At 39.3% G+C, this 21,135-nt stretch overlaps 1 protein-coding gene across 1 annotated transcript in view; it reads right to left on the reverse strand.

The window, feature by feature from the left end:
• CHST9 (carbohydrate sulfotransferase 9) overlaps positions 1-21,135 on the reverse strand; it is a 201,066-nt gene that overhangs the window by 108,276 nt on the left and 71,655 nt on the right. The window contains exon 2 of the mRNA XM_024120989.1: positions 20,709-20,747. Within this exon, the coding sequence (XP_023976757.1) occupies positions 20,709-20,747 (39 nt within the window). The remainder of the gene's footprint in view (positions 1-20,708; positions 20,748-21,135) is intronic.

Below are 21,135 nucleotides of genomic sequence, written 5' to 3' on the forward strand. Positions count from 1 at the left end.
TTAATGCTGTCCCAGAGGTCTCTGAGACTCTCCTCAACTCTTTTCATTCTTTTTTCTTTATTCTGCTCTGCAGTAGTTATTTCCACTATTTTATCTTCCAGGTCACTTATCCGTTCTTCTGCCTCAGTTATTCTGCTATTGATCCCTTCTAGAGAGTTTTTAGTTTCATTTATTGTGTTCATCACTGTTTGTTTGCTTTTTAGTTCTGCTAGGTCCTTGTTAAACCTTTCTTGTATTTTCTCCATTCTATTTACAAGATTTTGGATCACCTTTACTATCATTATTCTGAATTCTTTTTCAGGTAGACTGTCTATTTCCCCTTCATTTGTTAGGTCTGCTGGGTTTTTACCTTGCTCCGTCATCTGCTGTGTGTTTCTCTGTCTTCTCATTTTGCTTAACTTATTGTGTTTGGGGTCTCCTTTTTGCAGCCTGCAGGTTCGTAGTTCCCCTTATTTTTTGTGTCTGCCCCCAGTGGGTAAGGTTGGTTCAGTGGGTCATGTAGGGTTCCTGTGGAGGGGACTAGTGCCTGTGTTCTGGTGGATGAGGCTGGATCTTGCCTTTTTGGCGGGCAGGTCTACATCTGGTGGTGTGTTTTGGGTGTCTGTGACCTTATTATAATTTTAGGCAGCCTCTCTGCTAATGGGTGGGGCTGTGTTCCTGTCTTGCTATTTGTTTGGCATAGGATGTCCAGCACTGTAGCTTGCTGGTCGTTGAGTGGAGCTGGGTCTTAGCGTTGAGATGGAGATCTCTGGGAGATTTTTGCCGTTTGATATTACGTGGAGCTGGGAGGTCTCTGGTGGACCAATGTACTGAAGTCGGCTCTCCCACCTCAGAGGCTCAGGCCTGACACCCGGCTGGAGCACCAAGACCCTGTCTGCCACATGGTGGTAAGTCAAGACTTTCCATTGTTATTTCAATGGAAAATCAGAACTTCCAGCTTCTGTGATGCAGCAGGATTCCAAGAAGGCAAATGGAAAGTACACAGGGAGGAAGATGAACTGCAGCTAAGCCTTTGTTATATGATAGTGACCTCGCGGGCTCGCTGGGCATGAGGCCATGTGTGTGGCTCGCCCTCAGCAGGCAGTCAAGGGTTCTCTATGGGAAAGTGGAGAGGAGCTCACGGAGCCGCTCTGCCTCCGCTTCACTGTATACTGCTCCACATACAGTACATGCCGCCGGAAATCAATTTTTTAAAAAAGGCATTTCACTGATCCTTCTTCTGAGGGTTCGAGAGCTCTATGCAGCATGAGTAGCACAGCCAAGCAGAGCTCACATTCAAGTGACGAAACACAAATATGCCTATAATGTACTTTTCTGAAAGTAATTCTTCTGGCAGCATGATAAATTTATTCAGTTGGGTTATCATCATCCTTGCCTAACAGAGAATAAAAGACAGGAAAAGGTTGGGCAGTTTCCTAAGGCCATGCGGCAATTTGTTGTTAAAATTGAAACAGGGTTACATTTCATGAATGAATTTTTTTTTCTCCAGCTATACCTGTCATAAATGTGATTATCAATACCCTCTTAGTTTAACATAAAGATATTTTGATACAAAAATGTTTTTCACAGTGAAGTTTAGGTCCTTTGTTGTATAACATTTGGTTGCTGGGTTTAAGATATTTTATTTTGTAATATTGGTTTGGTCTCACCTTACCTTCTTTCCTGTTTCCTTTTAACATCACCTGGATATACAATTATTAAATCAATAGTAACCACAATAACAGCTAACATGTACTGAATCCTTATTAAATATCAGACATGATGCTGAGCACTTTATGTGAATCTCATCTAATCTAATACCAGAAGAATCCTGTGGGAATATGACCTGGATTTCTGCTTATGGAATGTAACTACGTGTTTCCAGTTTTTCACTTTTTTACATAAACCACACCCATCATCATCATCTATATTTCCTATTTTCTATTCCATTAAAGTGGATGGAGAACTTAAAGACACAAAGTGGAATCCTTTTAGATTTGAGTTTTTTCCTAATATTTTATCATTTTATTTTTACACCTGATCCTGTAGCTTTTTACTTTTAGTCACTCAACTTTGAGTTTTTCCAAAACATTTTTATAGAAATTCTTTTATGCATTCATATGTCATTGGTTTTATATAATTTATAATTGAATAATTATATTAAGAAGTACAATGGGAACAAACACATCTAATTCTTGGTCCATATTCATCCCCACAGGTGGGCTCAGAATTTATAGGAGGGCTCAAGAGACAGCAGGTGAGGCCCTGGTGGTGAGCTGGCTGGGAGCATCAGTCAGCAGGTTATATCTAGGGAAGGGAGAGAGTTGCTTAGTCAGGGAAATCATTTAAGAGAAGGCTAGTTACTGGCCTTTGATACTGCATAGGCATTACTTTCATAAAATTACTGTAAAAGATAATTTTTTAAAAAATGGAAGCAGAAGAAGAAGGAGAGTGAGTTTAGGTAGCTTGCCCAGGATTACAAAACTAGAGATCGAACTGGATTTGGCTCCAGAATTCAGCATCCAAGTCTAGCATTTCAGTGCTCTTTCCCTCCATCCCATGAGCCTCAGCACAGAGAGAACTCTGGAGGGTTGGGTGGGCTGCTACCACTAAGGAAGGGGGCTCGAGACAGCTCAACAGTGTTCAGCAAGAGAACACAGTAGCAGAAGAGAGAAGAAGGCAGAAAGTAATGAAATAGTCTTGGAAGTTTGCAAAAGAAGAACCCTGTTATTGTGTTAACGTTAAGTTAACCCAAGTATTTCTTGACCTTGGGCCTCACTGGTTCAAAAGAAAAGGATTTTCAGCAAATAAATTTGGCCAACGGATACTGCCAACTATTTTCAGAACCAGTTTTTGCAACTCTGAAATTGAAGAAACCCTGAAAGGGCATCCCTCCCCTCCAGCGAACAGACAACAACACAGAAGAACCTCTGACCCAAGGGTCCCATGGGAAGCCAGGTGTGGGAAGCACCTGGCTATTGAAGCACCAGTTTTGAAGAACCACCTAGCCTCTGTTAAAAAAGAAACAACAGGTCCAAAATGGAGTCACCTGTGCTAAGCCCATGTCACCAAACAGAAACATAATATCTAACCTAACTGCAGTTTGAATCTCCCCCAGGAATGTAGTCTTAACTGGTCAGTTTGGAATTTTTTGGTCAGCACCAATAAGGTAATCTGCCACAGAGACCCTTTTTATCCACCAAAGGAAGATGCTGTAATCCGATCTTTCCTTATCCCTTCCTCTTTCTGCCTATAAAAGCCTTCCACCTTGTACAGCCTCCTCAGAGCTCCTCTCAACTTGCTAGATGGGATGCTGACCGATTCATGAAGCATTTAAGGCCAATTAGATCTTCAAATTTACTTGGATGAATTTTGTTTTTTAACACCTCCTAGAAGCAATGATTTTACGGTAGCTGTTTTAAAATGCTTCGGAATGGATTATGCTTTTCCATTAAGTATTAATGATTTCAGTTTATGTTAAATGCTTCCTGTTTTTGTCCTTGGCATTTTCCAAATTGTTTCCTTCAAGAAGAAAATTAGAAAGGCATTAAGATTTTTATGACTTCATAATAAATTCATAAAAAGGTTGAGATCTCAAATGGCTAATCCCTTCAATAAAATTATGTTAAGTTGTACAAACGGTTTGGACATGGGACATCACTTTTATGCATTTTCAAAAGCAGCTATTTCGATTTCTAACTGATGTGGTTTAAAAAATAATTATTGCGATCATTCAGCTATAAACGCAGTTGAGATTTAGAGCCCCCTTCATATAAAACAGTTCAATATCTTTTGGGAAGCAGTATTATAAGCAGTGGAATAATTATTTAATTAATATGTATGCAAAGGTAAGGAGTGTATGGGTAAACTGCTTATTTCCTTTTCTAAAGATTGCAAAATTAGTTAATTAACTAAAGGAAGTACACATGAAAAACAGAAACAGGGCGAGATCCAACATCAGTGTGTATACTGAACACGCCCTTTCATGGAATCCTGCTTAGCTGACGCAGCTTCTGTGCTCTGCCCTTGGCCAAGTGCACGCTGCCCACTCAGGGGAACCCAGCACTCTACAGTATGCTTTATGTAAAACGGAGTACAGATTGAACCATATGCAGCTGGGCACTGAGAGACAGGACGAGCCCAGGCGGGAGCCTGTAAAGTGAGAACAGCACTGAAAAGGGACAGGTCCGATTCTGCAGCTATCTCAGGGGAAACCAATGAAATCAGTTTCCTTGAGCCCTAATTCCCTCATCTACAAAATGTCTTAATGTCCATTTTGGCTTTGAGATTCTAGGAAACAGGGCAGTCACCAAGTTTTTCCTATTTATGCTGTATTTCATCACCCCCCCCCCCCATACGTGCTGTCATATATGTCACCTCCTCTGATTCTCACTGCCATTACTTGCTGGCATGTTATCCTGCCTCACTCTCGCCCTACCATCTCCTCAGAAATTGCACCCTCCCTCCTGTCTCTCACTTTCACCTATACTTGATTCAGTCCCAAGTATATATAGACGTTTAGCTCTGACCTCTCCTGAACTTCAGTTCTGCTTCTCCAAATTCTAGCTTCCACATGGGTGTCCTATTGTTGGATCAAATGCGACTAGACTTGAAAGAAACTCGTAATCCTTTTCCACAAACCACCCATCCCTCTGAACTTGCACACGTGTGTCTATTACACAGACTTCTCCTCCAGTCAGGCTTGCGACTTTGACATTCCCCTCATCTCCTCCTCACACCTGTTTCCAGTCACCTTCTGATCTTTTCTTTCTATGTCTCTACTCATTCTTCTTTTTTATATTAACCTCCCATCAATCCCTCCAAGATCCTGAGCACATCAAAGTCTAGACTACTGCAATGGTCTCCAAACTGATGTCCTGATTTCAATCTCCATCCTAATGTTAATATACCAAATTAGTCATTAAATAAACCACTTTGCCTGTGCTAATCTCCTCCTCAAGATCTCTATTTGCTTCTCACTGTTACCACATCCTGTCTAACTCTGCATTCAGTGCTCATTAAAATATGATCACTGCTTACCTGAGCAACTCAGAACTTGCCTATACAAGGCCAAGTCCATTTCTATTCCCAAGCCTGAAATAGCCAACTCTCTTCCTTCTGTTTGACAAAGTCCATTCCTTCTTCAAGATCTAACCTTGATGACCTCATCTCTCCATGTTCTGGGTGGTCGTCTTCTGAACTTTAGTAGTTATAGCTCATTTGAGAGGCAGGCAAAGCCCAGGAATAAACAGCATGCCAGGCTAGGCACTTACGTATAAAAAGTCACTTGTTCCTTGACCTTATCTGGTAAGTACAATGCCTATTCCTACTTTACAGGTCAGAGCATGGTTCAGAGAAGTTACTTAACTTGTCTAGGTCACAAAGTTGCCAAGTACTGGATCCAAACACGGGCAGTCCAGCCATAGAGTGCAGGCTCCTAGCCCTCACACCACCATCTACAGAAGCATCTTTTGTTATAGAAATCATTCTGTCAGGACTCCCTTGGTGGTCCAGTGGTTAAGAATCTGCCTTCCAATGCAGGGGACGCGGGTTCGATCCCTGGTGGGGGAACCAAGATCCCACATGCCGTGGGGCAACTAAGCCCATGTGCCACAACTATTGAGCCCCACACCACAACTAGAGAGAGCCTGCGTGTCACAACGAAGAACCCATGCACCACGATGAGAGATCCTGCATGCCGCAAGGAAGATCCTGTGTGCCGCAACTAAGACCCGGTGCAGCCAAATAAATAAATAAACAAATATTTTAAAAAAGAAATCATTGTGTCAAGTGTCAGTCCCACATGCAAGCTCGTTAAGGGAAAGCACTTTGTTCTCTCTGAACCTCTGACTAGCGAACAGAGACGCTAAGAGATGCAGGAAGCTCGCTGAAACACATGGAGACACACACCTTCCTTCTTGAGCTTACCTACATTATCTTAAAAGCATGGCTACATATTTTGCAGATCAGAAAAGGGGTAATATTCATAATAAAAATACCTTGTACATTTCCACGTTTCAGAACGTGGGCCAGACAGTGAAGAAAGGTCTTCTAATGTCTTAGCCTCCCTCCCTCATTTTCTTTTTTCTTTTCTTCCTTCCTTTGTTACTCTCTCAACAAATATTTGTTTTATGCACACTACATGCCAGAAAAACAAACCTCTGTGTGTGTTATTAACATTTCCATCCCAGATGCTGAAAGATGGAGGTGAGTAATATAAAGTAATATCAAAAGCAATAAAATGTCTGCTAAAATTCATTGTGAACATACCATGAGCTAGACATCAGGGCCTTGACAGGTATTTTCCCCCTTAATCCTCATAACAACTCTATAAGATAATACTATTATTATCTCAATTTTGCATATAAGGGGAATAAGTCAAGAGAGGTTAAGGTCATATGACTCCCAAGGGACAGAGGTGGGATTCCAGCCCTGGTCATTTGAGACTAGAGCTTATACTCTTTCTTAAAAAAAATTTAATTTATTTATTTTTGTCTGTGTTGGATCTTTGTTGCTGTGCACAGGCTTTCTCTAGTTGCGGCGAGTGGGGGCTACTCTTCGTTGCGGTGCACGGGCTACTCATCGCAGCGGCTTCTCTTGTTACGGAGCATGGGCTCTAGGTGCATGGACTTCACAGTAGTTGTGGTTTGCTGGCTCAGTAGTTGTGGCACACGGGCTCAGTTGCTCTGCGGCATGTGGGATCTTCCCCGACCAGGGCTCGAACCCGTGTCCCCTGCATTGGCAGGTGGATTCTTAACCACTGAGCCACCAGGGAAGCCGTAGAGCTTATACTCTTAACCTTAACCCTGGACTTCTTCCAGGAGTAGATTTAGTCACATGACATGGAGAGGGCATATGCAAAAATTGGTTTCATTTCCTTCGAAAAGAGTCCCGCGAATAGTATCAGAGTCCAATAGGGTTGCTCCCAATGTCAGCACAGACTTCACCCAAAAGCGGGTGTGTGACTTTGAACAAGTTACTCTCTCAGGGCTTTATTTAATCCATTTGTAAAATAAAAAATTAGCACCAGATCATCTCCAGACTTCCTCCCAGACACCGATCTTCCATTATTCTAAAGAGGCAGCTGTGGGGCAGAGAGAGTTCTCCGGTTTTGGAGTCAGAAGAAGTAGGTTTGTTTTATTAACTGGCACCCTCATCGCAGCCCCTGTCACAGGGCCCTGCATCCATCACTTCTGGCTTGTCCCCTGTTGACCTTAGCTGCCTGGAAGATAATCAGCCAGCCCAGATGTTCTCTGAAAATCTGCCCCCTTAGCAGATTTTTAAGTGCACAGTACGTTATTGTTGATTATAGGTACAATGTTGTACTGCAGGACTGGAGAGCATCTTGCTTGACTGAAATTTTATGCCCGTAGATTAGTAACTTCCTATTTCCCCCTCTCCTCAGACCCTGGTGACCACCATTTCACTCTTTGATTCTATGACTTTGGCTATCTTAGGTTATCTCATGTAAGTGGATATTTATAATGTTTGTCTTTCTGGGTCTGGCTTATTTCACTTAGCATAATGTCCTCAAGCTTCATCCATGTTGTTGTGTGTTGCAGAATATCCTTCTTTTTAAAGGCTGAATAGCATTCCATTGTATGTATATGCCACATTTTCTTTATCCATTCATCTGTTAATGGCTATTTAGGTTGTTTCCACATCTTGGCTATTGTGAATAATGCTGCCATGAACATGGGAGAGCAAATATCTTCTGAGATCCTGATTTCAATTCTTTTGGGTAAATGCCCAGAAGAGGCAGTGCTGGAGTACATGGTAGTTCAATTTTTTGAGGAATCTCCATACTGCTTTTCCATAGGGATTGCACCATTTTGCATTCTCACCAACACTGTGTATGTAACTACCTAAGAATTCAAGATCAAGTCTCAATTTCTGAATTCTTTATTGCCCTGTTCTATGGCTGTAGGTTTTGCTCTTTGACTGTGAGACTTGCACACAGGTCCAATATTCCCTCGTTGTAAGTTCCAGCTGAAGAGGAGCTATGCCCATAAAATAACTCACCTGATTTGGAAGGGTGTACACATCATTCTTTCCCTTCTCTGTATTTTCGGAATTGTTTTGCTAAGCAACATGATCCATGCCAAGCTTTTCCTTTTCATCTGAAATACAGTCTCTTTATGTTTTCGCCCTACAGGAGTTTTTGGAGTAATCTCATCGACTTTGTTGGCATTGATGATGACTATGTTTACACCACTGACTCCCAAATTTCTAAACTGTGTCTCTCACCTGAGCTCCAGACTGAAATAAGAACGTGTTCAGAGCACATGGCTGTAGGTCTTCCCAAAGCACTAAAACCGTGCCTACTTCACTATGAAGTCCTCCTCTTCTAACCATGCTCCTGCCCTAGTGCTTGCTCTCAGGGACTGGCACCCTCAGTCATCCAAATCAGGGGCCTTGGAATTCCTCTCAGATTCCCTCACGCTCACTTGCCATTAATAACCAAGTGCTGTTTATTCTTTCTTCAAACTTTTCTCAAATCCACCCACTTCCTCCAGCCCCACTGTCACTGCAATAGATGGTCAAGAAGTGTCTTAGCTGGGTAGGTAATAGTGATCGCGAACTTAAGATATCCAAAATAGGGATCTTCTTTTATCCTCAATTCCTCACTTTATCGTGACAGTCACTTTCTTGTGGTGCTCTGGAACCAAACACTCGATATCTCTGAGGTCTGCCTGTGTTACACTACTTACACAAGTTTTGAAGTCAAATTGTTAAAAAAAAAATCGAAATTAGTCACATCTTACCTTGGTGTTTACATTTCTATCGGCAAACATGAACTAAAAGTTTAATCATATCTGCCATCTTATATGCAAATCTTTTATTTTTCACCAACAAAGATATTCCTTTGACACTATCTCATGAGTGACAATGCTAAATCTGATCACTTACTAGTGGAAAAAGAGTATGATCCCTAAGTTACGCTGCACTAGATCCTACTGTGATGATACTGGACACAACAGGGTGGTCTTTGGAGTGAAAAGATTAAAAATGCAAGCTAATCAGAGGCATCTGTTTGCTTTATCTATTTCTGCCAACAATCACTGCATGTTACTTAAAAAGAGGAGATAACGAAATCCATCTTTCAGGCCTTTTGTTTGATCGATTTTTACAATCTCAATGACTTTGACTACTGCCAAGTTTAAATGCTTCCTGAAAAATTCAGTGAAATTCAGACATTGTGACTATAATTAGAATACTAAGAATAGGACATTATTGGTTCCTCAGTGTGAAACCAGGATCTAATCCAGATGTGTTAGGAAGTTGTTATTTAAAGACTTCTGCTATGGAGTTAAAAAGTATTCATTTGATTATCTCTCTTGATTTTCTTCCTCATGTGGAGGAGGAAAATGATTTTTTCTCGTTTTCTTGATAAACACAAGAAAGGTAAACTAAACTCTAGGAATGAATTTACATTTTACCTTAAAAAAATTCTGTACATTTGCATCAGGTTAAATAAAGAAAGAAGATGCTAACTTTCTAATATATTCAACAATCAGAAACATCATCCTAAATGATATAGTCATAACACTTTATGTGCTGGGTATTTTAGGCCCAAAATTATTTTAGCTAAACCACTGTAATGATTTTTTAACATTGTCATTTAATATTTAAAAAAAACCATAGTTACATTTGAATTAAGTATGAGTTACATATTTTGAATATGAGGCAGTTATTTTTTTTTTTTTTTTAGTTTATAGTGATGATTCTATAAACACGCTGATTAAGGATATTTCGAATGCTATTGCTTGACTCTCCACAAATGCCCTTATAATTGCTAGGAAGTCAGCGCACAGCTGTCCCCCTAGCACACAATGAGCACTACTGTTTGTCGCTGCTGAGAAGGCCTGGGTACAGCCGACACTGGGAAGGCAAGCACACACTTGTTCAACAAATGAATGAATAAATGAATGACTTCGCTTCCAAATGGAATTAGGTTGCAGAAATTTATATGCAGAACGAATAAAGTTTGCCTTTTAATTTATGGATAAGGAAGTGCTCACGGCTCTGAGTTGGTTACAGATAATTCTCCTTACTTCAAATGTACCGTCTAGGATGCTCATACCCTTCTCCTGTGTGTTCCCATTTCTCTGGTTTTCTCTTGTCTTCCCCTTACAATTCCTTCCCACCATTCTCAGGGACTTCTTTCCTCAGGAAACTCACAGGGCCATTTTCTGTGTGTGAGGATTTCACAAGGCCACTTCCTCCTTCATTTGTTGAACCAATATTTAATTCTTTCAGGCCCTGCGGGAGGCCCCAGGAACAAAACAGAACCATACAAGCAACTTCTGTCTTTGTTTTCAATACATTTTCCCATTTCATTCAAAACCTAGCTCAGAAACCAAGCAAACAGAACGTAGAACCTGCAAAGACCTCAATCTCTGGACGGACGTTCCAGGACGGGACATGTTGCTGATATAAACACACTCAGTAAGGCCCCAGTGCCATGACAGTGCCTGGTAGACGAAGAGCATTTGATAATGCAGAGCTTGCTAAATACTTTTAGTAGATCATCCAACAAATACATATTCAACACTTACTAGGCACCAGGTGATAAAGCTTTGCTGATAAAAAAGAGATCCAAGTTCCTGGCCCTCAGGGATATCAGAGCCTAGAGCAGCTCTGTCCAATAGAACTTCCAGTGATCATGAAAATGCTCAGCTCTGCACTGTCCACTGCGGTAGCCCCTGGCCACATGTGGCTACTGAACACCTGCTATGCAGCTAGGACAACTTAGAAACTGAATTTTAAATTTTAATTAATTTAAATTTTAATTTAAAACCGAACCAGTATAAAACAATTTTCTATTAAACACACCTTGTTGTTTTGGTGGGACTACATTTTTCTTTAACTGTTGTACCACGTACTCTATTAATATTCATTACATGTCTGGCAAATGCATAATTTGTAGTATCTCATTTATCATCTTTTATACTGATTACAGGTTGAAATGATAATATTTTTAATATACTGGGTTAAACAGCATATCATTAAATTAATCTCATCTATTTCTTTTTACTTTTTTTTTTTTTTTTTTTTTTTTGTGGTACGCGGGCCTCCCACTGTTGTGGCCTCTCCCGTTGCGGAGCGCAGGCTCCGGACGCGCAGGCCCAGCGGCCATGGCTCACGGGCCCAGCCGCTCCGCGGCATGTGGGATCTTCCCGGACCGGGGCACGAACCCGTGTCCCCTGCATCAGTGGGCGGACTCTCAACCACTGCGCCACCAGGGAAGCCCTCTTTTTACTTTTTAAACTGTGGCTACTCAAAATTTTAAATTTACATCTGGGGTTTGAATTGTATTTCTATGGGATGTGGCTAATCTAGAAGAAAGCAAGAGAGAGGGAACAAAACCAAAGCAAGCAAACAGCTATAAGCAAGCAAATAACTATAAAATCTAGAGAATCTTACAAATATAATCATTCTTTCTGCCTAAGTTAAAACCTTATAAGATACCATATGATCCAGCAATTTAACTTTTGGGTATATACTCAAAATAATTGACAGCAGAGTCTCAAAGAGATATTTGTACCCCCATGTTCACAGCAGCATTATTATTCATAATAGCCAAAAGGTGGAAGCAACCCAAGTGCCTATTGATGGATGAATGGATAAACAAATTTCAGTATACACGTACAATGGAATATTATTCAGCCTTAAAAGGCAAGAAAATCCTGACACATGCTACAGCATAGATGAACCTTGAGGGCATTATACTGAGAGAAATAAATCAGTCACAAAAAGACAAATACTGCATAATTCCATTTATACGAGGTACCTAGAGTAGTCAAGTTCATACAGACAGAAAGTAGAAGGGTGGTTGCCAGAGGTTGGGGGAAGGGAAAAATGGGGAGTTGTTTAACAGGTACAGAGTTTGGGTTTTGCAACATGGAAAGAGCTGTGTGGCTAGATGGTAGTGATGCTGGCACAACAAGGTGAATGTCCTCAATGCCACTGAACTGCACACTTAAAAATGGTTAAGATGGTAACATTTGTTATGTGTATTTATTGCAATTAAAAAAGTTTTTTAAAACCTTATAGGGAAAGTAGCCATATTACTCCAGTAAGATTGAGTGTATTTCTAGGTATTATGGGGTCAATGAAAAAGATTAAATTTAACATAGTTCATATTTGCTTATCTATATGTTCCCACAAGAATATTTTAAAATGGCAGGGAAGTCAGCAGATTAGGTACAAAAATGGACAAAGAACACAAGAGAAAAATGCATTAAATAAAGTCAGGGTTGAATGTGGCGTTTTGTCTCAAATTATCAATGAAATAGAAAGCTGTGTTTTCAGAGAAGGCTTGGGTGGAATTGCATTTCAGGGATATTTTTGAGGAGGAAAGGACCACATTTGACAGAGAAATACAGATTGTTTCTGTGCAGTAAGAAATGTGTTACAGATTTACAGTCATGCTAATAACTCCATGGTGAAGATGTACAAGCAAAGGCAGGCAAGCAAAGATAGAGTCAAGAGACATTCTGTGAGGACTCAAACGAGGTAAAGATGTTCAAACAAAGGCATGGGCCGTGGTCAGGATCATCATCTATAAGTGGTTCGAGAAGCCAAGACACTGATGATCATGTGGAACACAGATTAAATATGCTTTCTCAAACCAGTAATGTAATTCGTGTAGTAATCCCTCAGTATGAATGCGTGATCAGTTTACTCAGCTGTTTCTGAAGGCATCCCTTGGCTCTGGTCTTCCCCTTCCTGGCTCTCTCTGCTTCAACCAAGGCTCTGCCCCGTTCAGAGTTCCTCCAACTGTCACTCAAGTCATAACCTCACTTCTGGGGTGAGCAGTCTGCAGGTGTTTCTTATTTCCTCCTAGTCTCCTGGCTTCTCTCCTGTCCTACAAATCGTCTTATCGGGGATCTTCAGTGAGATAATAGGATAATTTATACAATTGATTACTGTATTGCCCAGCTCAAATGACTACATTCCCTTTAGAAGGTTTTCAGTGACACCGTGTACAAGTGTATCATTTACAGTTGATTGAAATGCCTGTGATCATTTCTATGAAAAAAAAAAAAGTTGGGCGTCTGTTCCTTTGGTTAGAAATACAAGTTCATTGTTTTCTCTGTGGGAAAATCAGGTATGACTTAAGACTCCTTTCACAAGAAAGCCACAGGATCACCTATATTCTATTTCTGTGGGCATTTTTAATCCTTTGTTAGTATAAGTACAACTTTTAACTAATCAAAATATGCATTGACCTAGAATGCTCAGGAATGGAGCAAATCAGGTCAGACAAAAGTGTAGTTATTATTATATTGACTGATATACACACCTCGGATGCCCTTTTGTGCAACTTCCACAATAAATTCAAACTAGTGTGAGCCTAATTTTATTGAGAACTGCTTTGGCTTATACTGTCTTAATAAGCTCTATCATATGCCTCCTGAAAAGTCCAGTTTTATTTGAGTTATTTTCCATTTTAATTGGGAATTCCTTGTGGCTTTCTTATAGAATATTTAAGATGAAAGACTGAAGTAATTTTTGGCTAACAAAATTACAAAACTTTATTTTATCTTGTGGATAAAAGGAACACATATATGTTGTTCAAGAATCAATCCAGATAAAAGTTCTTCTTTTTCAGTTTTACAATGAGCCACACTGCTTTAAGGTAAAGTCTATTGTGATGCAGCTAAAAAGACTATTTCTCCTCTACCACCTAAAGAATGTTTCAGGCCTTAATTTTGTGCAAATAAATCCTGTTCTGTGCACCATAACAGCAATCCTAATTAAACATGCAGAGGGAATTTCCAGGAGACGTTTTCATACCTGCACTTTGACCATGTGGGGTGACATGGCAATCTCTCCCACATTAGCTATTTATCGTTTCAGATTTGTTTAGTTTGCATACACATACTGTTTTAAATGCAGTGTTATACAATGAAATTTAAGGGAGTTTTGAATAATGTGGCACAGCTGTGCTGCTATTCATTCTCTATCATAAATTCGACTAGCTGGAAAATGAAGTTTGTTTAAAAATAAACTCTTCAGGACTCCTTTTAATGAACAGCCCGTGTGTCTGTCTTCCATTTTGTGGATGGAAAAATGCATCTAAGATAACTTATTTCACTCGCTGACAAATACTGTTCTGAAACCACAAACCCGGAGAAGATTGGTTATTTTTTTAAAGAGATTTCATTAACATCGTTCAGAGAGTCAATGCTTCAGGAAAGCTGTTTAAAAAAGCAAACACCCCAGAGATGGATTGCCTGGGAGGCCGAAGCAGAAGACTGGTAGTTTAGAACCAGAGCATGGATAAAGACGAGACATCGTTTATACCAACCTGGACCATTTGGGTATAGAATGTGAGGAATGAATATTTTACTTATTTTTTCATCAAAGCCCTGGGACGCGTGTAGGACTGGATGTGAATCACAGGTCTGGGTTCCACGCTCAACTCTGTTGTTTTTAGCTAACCAAGTGACCTTGGCCAAGTCACATATACTAGGCAGTGGGAAATGCTGAGGCTTTGCTGTCACTCAGATGGAGACCCAGTGCTGTGCTTGTCAGTGTTTAACAACTGGCTCTCCAGGAACAAGCAAACAAATCAACCAACTCTGGTTTGTAACGTTTGTCAATTTCTGTGGTGTAAATGCTCCCACCATGGCCAGTTGAAGTTACCTACATGACCTCACTGAGCACAGAGCTGGGAAGAGAAAAGCACAAACAGTTCACTCCAGACATCTCCCCAGACAACACAAGCTCAATGCCACTGCCTCGGTGTCATTTCTGGCTCCACCAGTTAACACATGGAGTCAAAGGCAAGTTATTTAACTTCTCTACGTCTCGGTTTTCTAATTTTTAAAATGTTGACCATAAACAAAGTTTACAAGGCCATTTTGAGGGTAAAATGGAAGGCACTGAGCACAGAGCCTGAAATAGCAGGTCTCAGTACACATCGATTCCCTGACATAATGATTCTGTCTCTCTCCTTCCTCCTTTTCACAGGCAAACTCTCCAAAAGAACCAGTTCGTATTTGTTCTGATTTGTTCTCTACTCCCTCACTCAACCCATAGCTATCTGGATTTCACTAATAGAACTCTTAAAAAGTAATTTCTTTGTGGTGACCAGCAGATTTTTTTTTCCCCCAACTCCAATGGACGTTTCTTAGGTGCTTATTTTATATGATTGCTCTGTGGCATTTGACATCCTTGACCAATTCCTTCGTCTTCTTTCTGTCTTTTTTCTTCTCTTGGATTCAGAGACAGAGGATCCTGCTGATTCTCACAAGACAACCTAGATCTTTCCAGGCTACAGCCTGGTTCCTCTTACTGTGTTCTTTGTTCATGATAGGGATTTTCCAAGGACGCATCACTGCCTCTTTTCTCACACCCCCGTGTCCCTTTGGGCAGCTCGTTCATAACCAGGGCTTCAACTCTTATCCAGGTACCAACTTGAAAGGCAAGCCTTCATCTCAGACCTCTTTCTGGAGCTCCAGGCTTGTAATGCCTGCTGCTTATTTAACGTTCTTGACATTTCTGCCTTTATATCTCATAGGTCACACTACAATCAACAAAGATATAACTCAATTTATCATTTTCCCCACCAGACCTGTCCCTCCTCCTGTGTTCCCTACACAGGATGCATTATTCATCTTATTTCTTAGGCTGGAAACCTAGGAGTCATCCTTCTCTACCTCCCATATCCAATCAAACAGGTCAATTCTATCTTGTAAATATATCTGCATTCATTTCCTTAGCTTCCTCGATAATGACACTGTCTTAGTAAAGACCCCTCAGACCTTCATCCTATCATTCTTTGATAATTAAAGTGATATACCACCTGATTTCCCGCCTTCAGTCAATTCGCCTTCCAATCCACACTTCCTCTAGAGGATTTTTATAAAACGCAAATAGATCATGTAATTCCTTGCCCTTCATTAGCTCCCCACACCTAAGGCCAAACTCCATGGAAGGGCAAAATGGCCCTTGTTAATTCTGGCTCGTGCTTATTTTTCTGGCCACATCTCTTGCCTCTTGTCTATTTATGACTATGCTCCATCCAGTCTTACTTAACCACAAACCTTTCCCTCAGTAGGCCATGCTTCTTCTTGTCTTCACATCTCTGGAAAGCCAGCCCTTCCCCTTTTCCATCTAGTGAATTCCAATTCTTTCTTCAAGGATCAGCTCAAGTCTCCCCTCTTCCATGAACCCTTCTTTGAAATCCTCAGGACACCTAGTACATGATTCTCTAAAAGGCACTCTTCACATTGGATTATAATCATCTGTATGCATTTGTTTTTCTCCCCCAGAAAGTGAATGAACATTAATGCCATATCTTATTCACCACTGCATCTCCGGTTTCAAGCACAAAGCCTGGACCGCAAAAATGTTTAGCAAATTGAATGCATCAACTTCTAAATGCCTCCTCAGATTCCTTCTCTGCCCTCTTTGTGGTGCTAAATGAGATGGAATCAAGACAAGAGTTTTTTTTTTTTTAATTGAGATATAATTGACATGTAACATTATATTAATTTTAAGTGTACAACATGATTCAATATTTGTATATATCACAAAATGATCATCACAGTAAGCTTAGTTAACACTTGTCACTGCACATGGTTACAAACTTTCTTTTTTTCTTGTGATGAGAACTTTTAAGATCTACTTTCTTAGCAACCTTCAAATATGTTATATAGTATTATTAAGTAACAAGAGCTTTTGTAAGCTAGGAACAAGTTAGGATGGTATGCATTTTCAACCTTGATTCTAACTGGAATAATGATTTTCAAAGTGAGAATAAAACATGTCGAATATTAAAAAATATTAAAATCCAAGAAATGATAGACTTTTCAAGAATGATAGTTTACTTAAACGTATTTGTTGCAACACAACCTGCCTGTTAACTTCATGTTTACCGTTGGTCACCAGTAATGCAGACAATGACAAATTAGGTCTTCTCATGTTTATTTTTGAGGGTTTTTTGAGGTATCAGAACTGTGGCAAAAAGCATTACAAAATAGTAATAGCACAGATGAAAATCACGCTAGATATGCATACACTTGAAAATTGGCATTCAATAAATGAGTAACGTGTAAGAAAATGAACATGCTATTCCTGCACAGATGGAAGGATTTATTCAGTATCTAACTTTTTAAAAACCTGAATGACTGCATGTTCAATGTGTGTTTAAAAGTTTTAAAATGGAGGTGCAAAAAAAAAAATGGAGGTGCTATTTCTGTTTTAGAACATTTCACAGAAGCGAAAAGCCCAGTCAAAGAGTAAGTAGCAAGATCTAAACTTGCAAAGCAGATGTTCTACCATTTGCTGAATTTCCAATAATAAATTCCACCTTTTAAGTTGAGAAAAAAATAGCATTGTTCTTCTTTACCGGTTACTTTTTGCAAATTATGCAAATGAAAAAAACATCTTGAACTTTAGGGATGTTCTAATGTCATAAATGAAAAGAAGGCAAATTCATTTTGAAACACTCATTATCATCTATACTGATGACTCCATTCTCCGGTCCACTAGGACTATTCTTTACTTAATACTTAACTGGATTTGAAAGTGTTCTCCTTTTTGGAAAAATTGGAACAATATATATTTAACAGATGGCGTCTGTATAGCCTACCCTAGGTAAGCCTTCTAATTTATCTTTTTCTAAATAATAGTTTATGGAGCACCTTTCTCTGCGAGAATTCTTTGTATTTTTTGCTGTGTTGCTTTTTAAAGAGCAAGAATTCCTTGACCTCAAAAGGGATTTTTCTCCTAATAAGATAAAAACACTTCAAACTCAATAAAGGTTTTAGGCAGAAATCTATGGCATATAGCTGTTTTTTTTTTTCTTTTTTTTCTATTTTTCTGGTGAGGACATTGGGTCCTTAAAATAATCAAGGGTGAATGGGTAATTGACAATATCAGGAACATGACTCCTAACATTTGTCTGTTTACCATTACACCACCACATATTTTTAATATTCTTTACCAACCCAAATAGCCAAATTTAGCTTTGATGTTGCTGGCCATGTTTTATGAATTTGACATGGGTTTCCAAATCCAATGTCAGGAGGCATATGCTTTGAATTATTTTTCAAAAATGACTAAGCTTACCATAGCTTTTCAAAAATGATATCAGGTTATACATATTCTCTTGTGACTCATTCCTGGCTTATCGAAAACAGCATCATACTTGAAATGACAGCTGGGGTTGCAATCAACAACTTTTTCCCCCAAAGAAGCTAGATATCCTATAGAACAATTTTATTTCACAGTCTTAGCCCTATTAGCTATATGCTCTACTAAGCAACTCAGTCTAAACTGATTTAGCTAAGTTTTGGAACATGATTCATTCAGTTATATAATGTGAGCCATTTAGAAGGCTTTATTTTGTGTTGATCCGTACACACACAGTAGAACCATTTCAATAAAGTAATAATGGTAAGTAGAATCATAGACATAAAATTGGAAAGAACGTTGGGAATGATCCAACCAAACTCTTCATGAATCTCTTATCAACATCCCTTGCAGGTGATGGCCCAACCTTTGTACAGTTTTACTCACACAATCTCATTCTTTCCAGTCCTGGAGAGGTTTCCTTGTTAGAAAGTTATTTATTTTTCTGAGTAAAAACTTACCTCTGTAACTTTCATCTTAGTGCAAGATTCTTTAAATGAAGAATTAACCAACTTTACCTACCCAAAAAGTGAGGGTCCTGGCAAGCCCTATTTTAATGGGGAATTTCTTTTCTTGTCTACAACATTTTTCTTCTAAATTCTTTCTCCCATACTGGGAGATAGACCCAATATAAGCCAAAGGGTGTGGGGTGTATTGTCTAATACAGCAGGCAGGACATAGAATCTGAGCAGAACGAACAATGAATGATATAAAGAAGTCCAGGTAGGAAGTGAGAAGCAGGGATGCCCATGATGTTCTTGGTATCTCAGGCACATGCTTTATAAAGAGGCAGACATTCATTCTAGCACCACAAATTGAACATGGTGATACTTAGGACCACACTGGCAAAGGTTATGTCTCAATTTTGAAAACTCAGACTATCTTTACAGATGTAGATTTCCCGAGGGCAGGATTTGTGTTCTTTGAAATGAGGAGTCAAAAAAATGTCCCCAATAAGTTGAGCTCTGTCCATTAGTTCTCCTTGACTGCACTTTCTCATAGAAATGGGACACATTGACAAGCTGTGAATCAGTTGGGGAAAATTAGCTCCATTAATAAAGGGAGTTTCCTCAGAACCCTGGTGATTAGTGTTTCCTGTTGCCTTAAAAAGATTTTCCAACTATTGAAAAATATTTTATTAAGCAAGAAACCTAATACAGTATCAAACTGACTAGTACTTTGATTTAAAAAGAAAGCTTAGGAATGAGGGACACCAGGAAGAATAAGGAATGAAGAAATCTGAGTTCATTTCCTGCCTCTCTCTCTAGTCCTTTGTGTCACCTTGGTCACACAGCATATCAGAATCTATGAGCATGGAGGGAACTTAAAGAGGCATCTGGTTTAACACTTTGGCCAATTTAGCTTTCTTCCCAACTCTAAAGTTTCTTTAAGCCCATAGCTACAGGATCATAGCAATAGCTTTTCAGAAACAGTATAAATAATTTTCCCCCAAGGAGCAATAATAGAGGTAAGCACATCTGTGAGGACACCAGATACTTGCTTGCCTTCACATTTTTCTTGGTATTCATGATCAGGTTTTTAAAGAGCCACAGGAGAATGCAAACAATAACATATAAGAGGGAAATCATGCAGGCAGTAAGTTGCGCAGTTGTCTGAGATGAAAGCTAAGGTTGGGAAGGAGAAAAGAGACAGGGGCTTAGGCTGTTTATACATTTTTTGATTTACACAGATTTTGGTCTTCTGTTGACTTCACTGTTTGGAAACACACATAATACATTGTTACCAGACTAAAAAAATGAAAAACGATAGTGTTTGGGAGTAATGTGTCTTTACGTTGGGCGCTCTCACATATCATAAAATAGTGGGTTGGTGAAGACTTCGGAAGGGTGGTGGACATAGGTGTATATGCCAAATTAGAATTCTCTACAAATATTGACAATTTTAGGGCATTGGGAGCTGGAAGATTGCCCTTATGCAGAGATTTAATTGGTAAATTTATCTTACCTTATGACTTTAAGCCAAAAGCCAAGTGATGAAAATATGGAAAGGTAAAGACTCATTTTTGTATTAGAGAGCAAATATTGGCCCCTACTATGTGCAACGGCATTGTGCCAAAGCATCACTCACTTCTGAATATATATTAGGATTTAGAAGTGGAATGTTTTTAAAAATTTCTCCAAAATGTAAAGATTCTTCTTGGTTAAGTAGTTGACACTGTCCTGAAAAACATCAGCTACGTGAATGGGTTTAAGAAAAATAATCGAGATTCATATGTATTTGGGAAGATGAAATCGTTGTCAACGATTACAACCTTCATATTTTGAAATCGGTGCTTGCAACACTTACCTTTTAAATGGATAATCATGGAAAAATTAAGTAACAGGCCATCTCATTTTTGTTTGAATAGAAAGATAGGATGAAAAGGACATGACTGATGTGGAAGTGAAAAAGCTAAATGCATTCATTTATTTTAATTAATTTAAAATCAGTCAAGTCTAGGATTATAAACTATTACATTTTTAGGTGAGTGTTTGAATACTACATTGCAAATAGATTTTCTTTTCAAGGTGGAAGTAAAAACACGACATAAAGCTGAGGCCAATTAGTCAACATCTTACCTGAAGCTGCTCTTTGTTCTCTTTTCTGCTCCACTCTCCCTGAAATAAGAAGTGGCAGATCAGTTGCAATGTGCAGCCATAAGAATATGATGTAACTAAGACAAAGGCCCAGTTTACGGTAACTTCCAGACACAGTCACTAGGTCAGCCGTGTCCAACATTCTTCTAGAGATGACTGGGCCCAGAGGAAAGGGGTGAAAAATATTCTCAAATCAATTTATGAAAGTCAAAAATTAATGAGTATGCATTAAACATGTTTCTGGGTTTAAAAAATCTTGTTAGTAAGATCCATCTACTCAACAATAAACCTACAAGGTGCAAATCCCCATAGAACAAACTGTTCTACACGGGGGTAAACACCTGACTAAGATAAGACCATGGCCTCTTACAACCTACTTGGGAAGGTAAAGGACAGACAATATAACATG

Source organism: Physeter macrocephalus, chromosome 19 (assembly GCF_002837175.3).
Source record: "Physeter macrocephalus isolate SW-GA chromosome 19, ASM283717v5, whole genome shotgun sequence".
Taxonomy (NCBI): Eukaryota; Metazoa; Chordata; class Mammalia; order Artiodactyla; family Physeteridae; genus Physeter; species Physeter macrocephalus.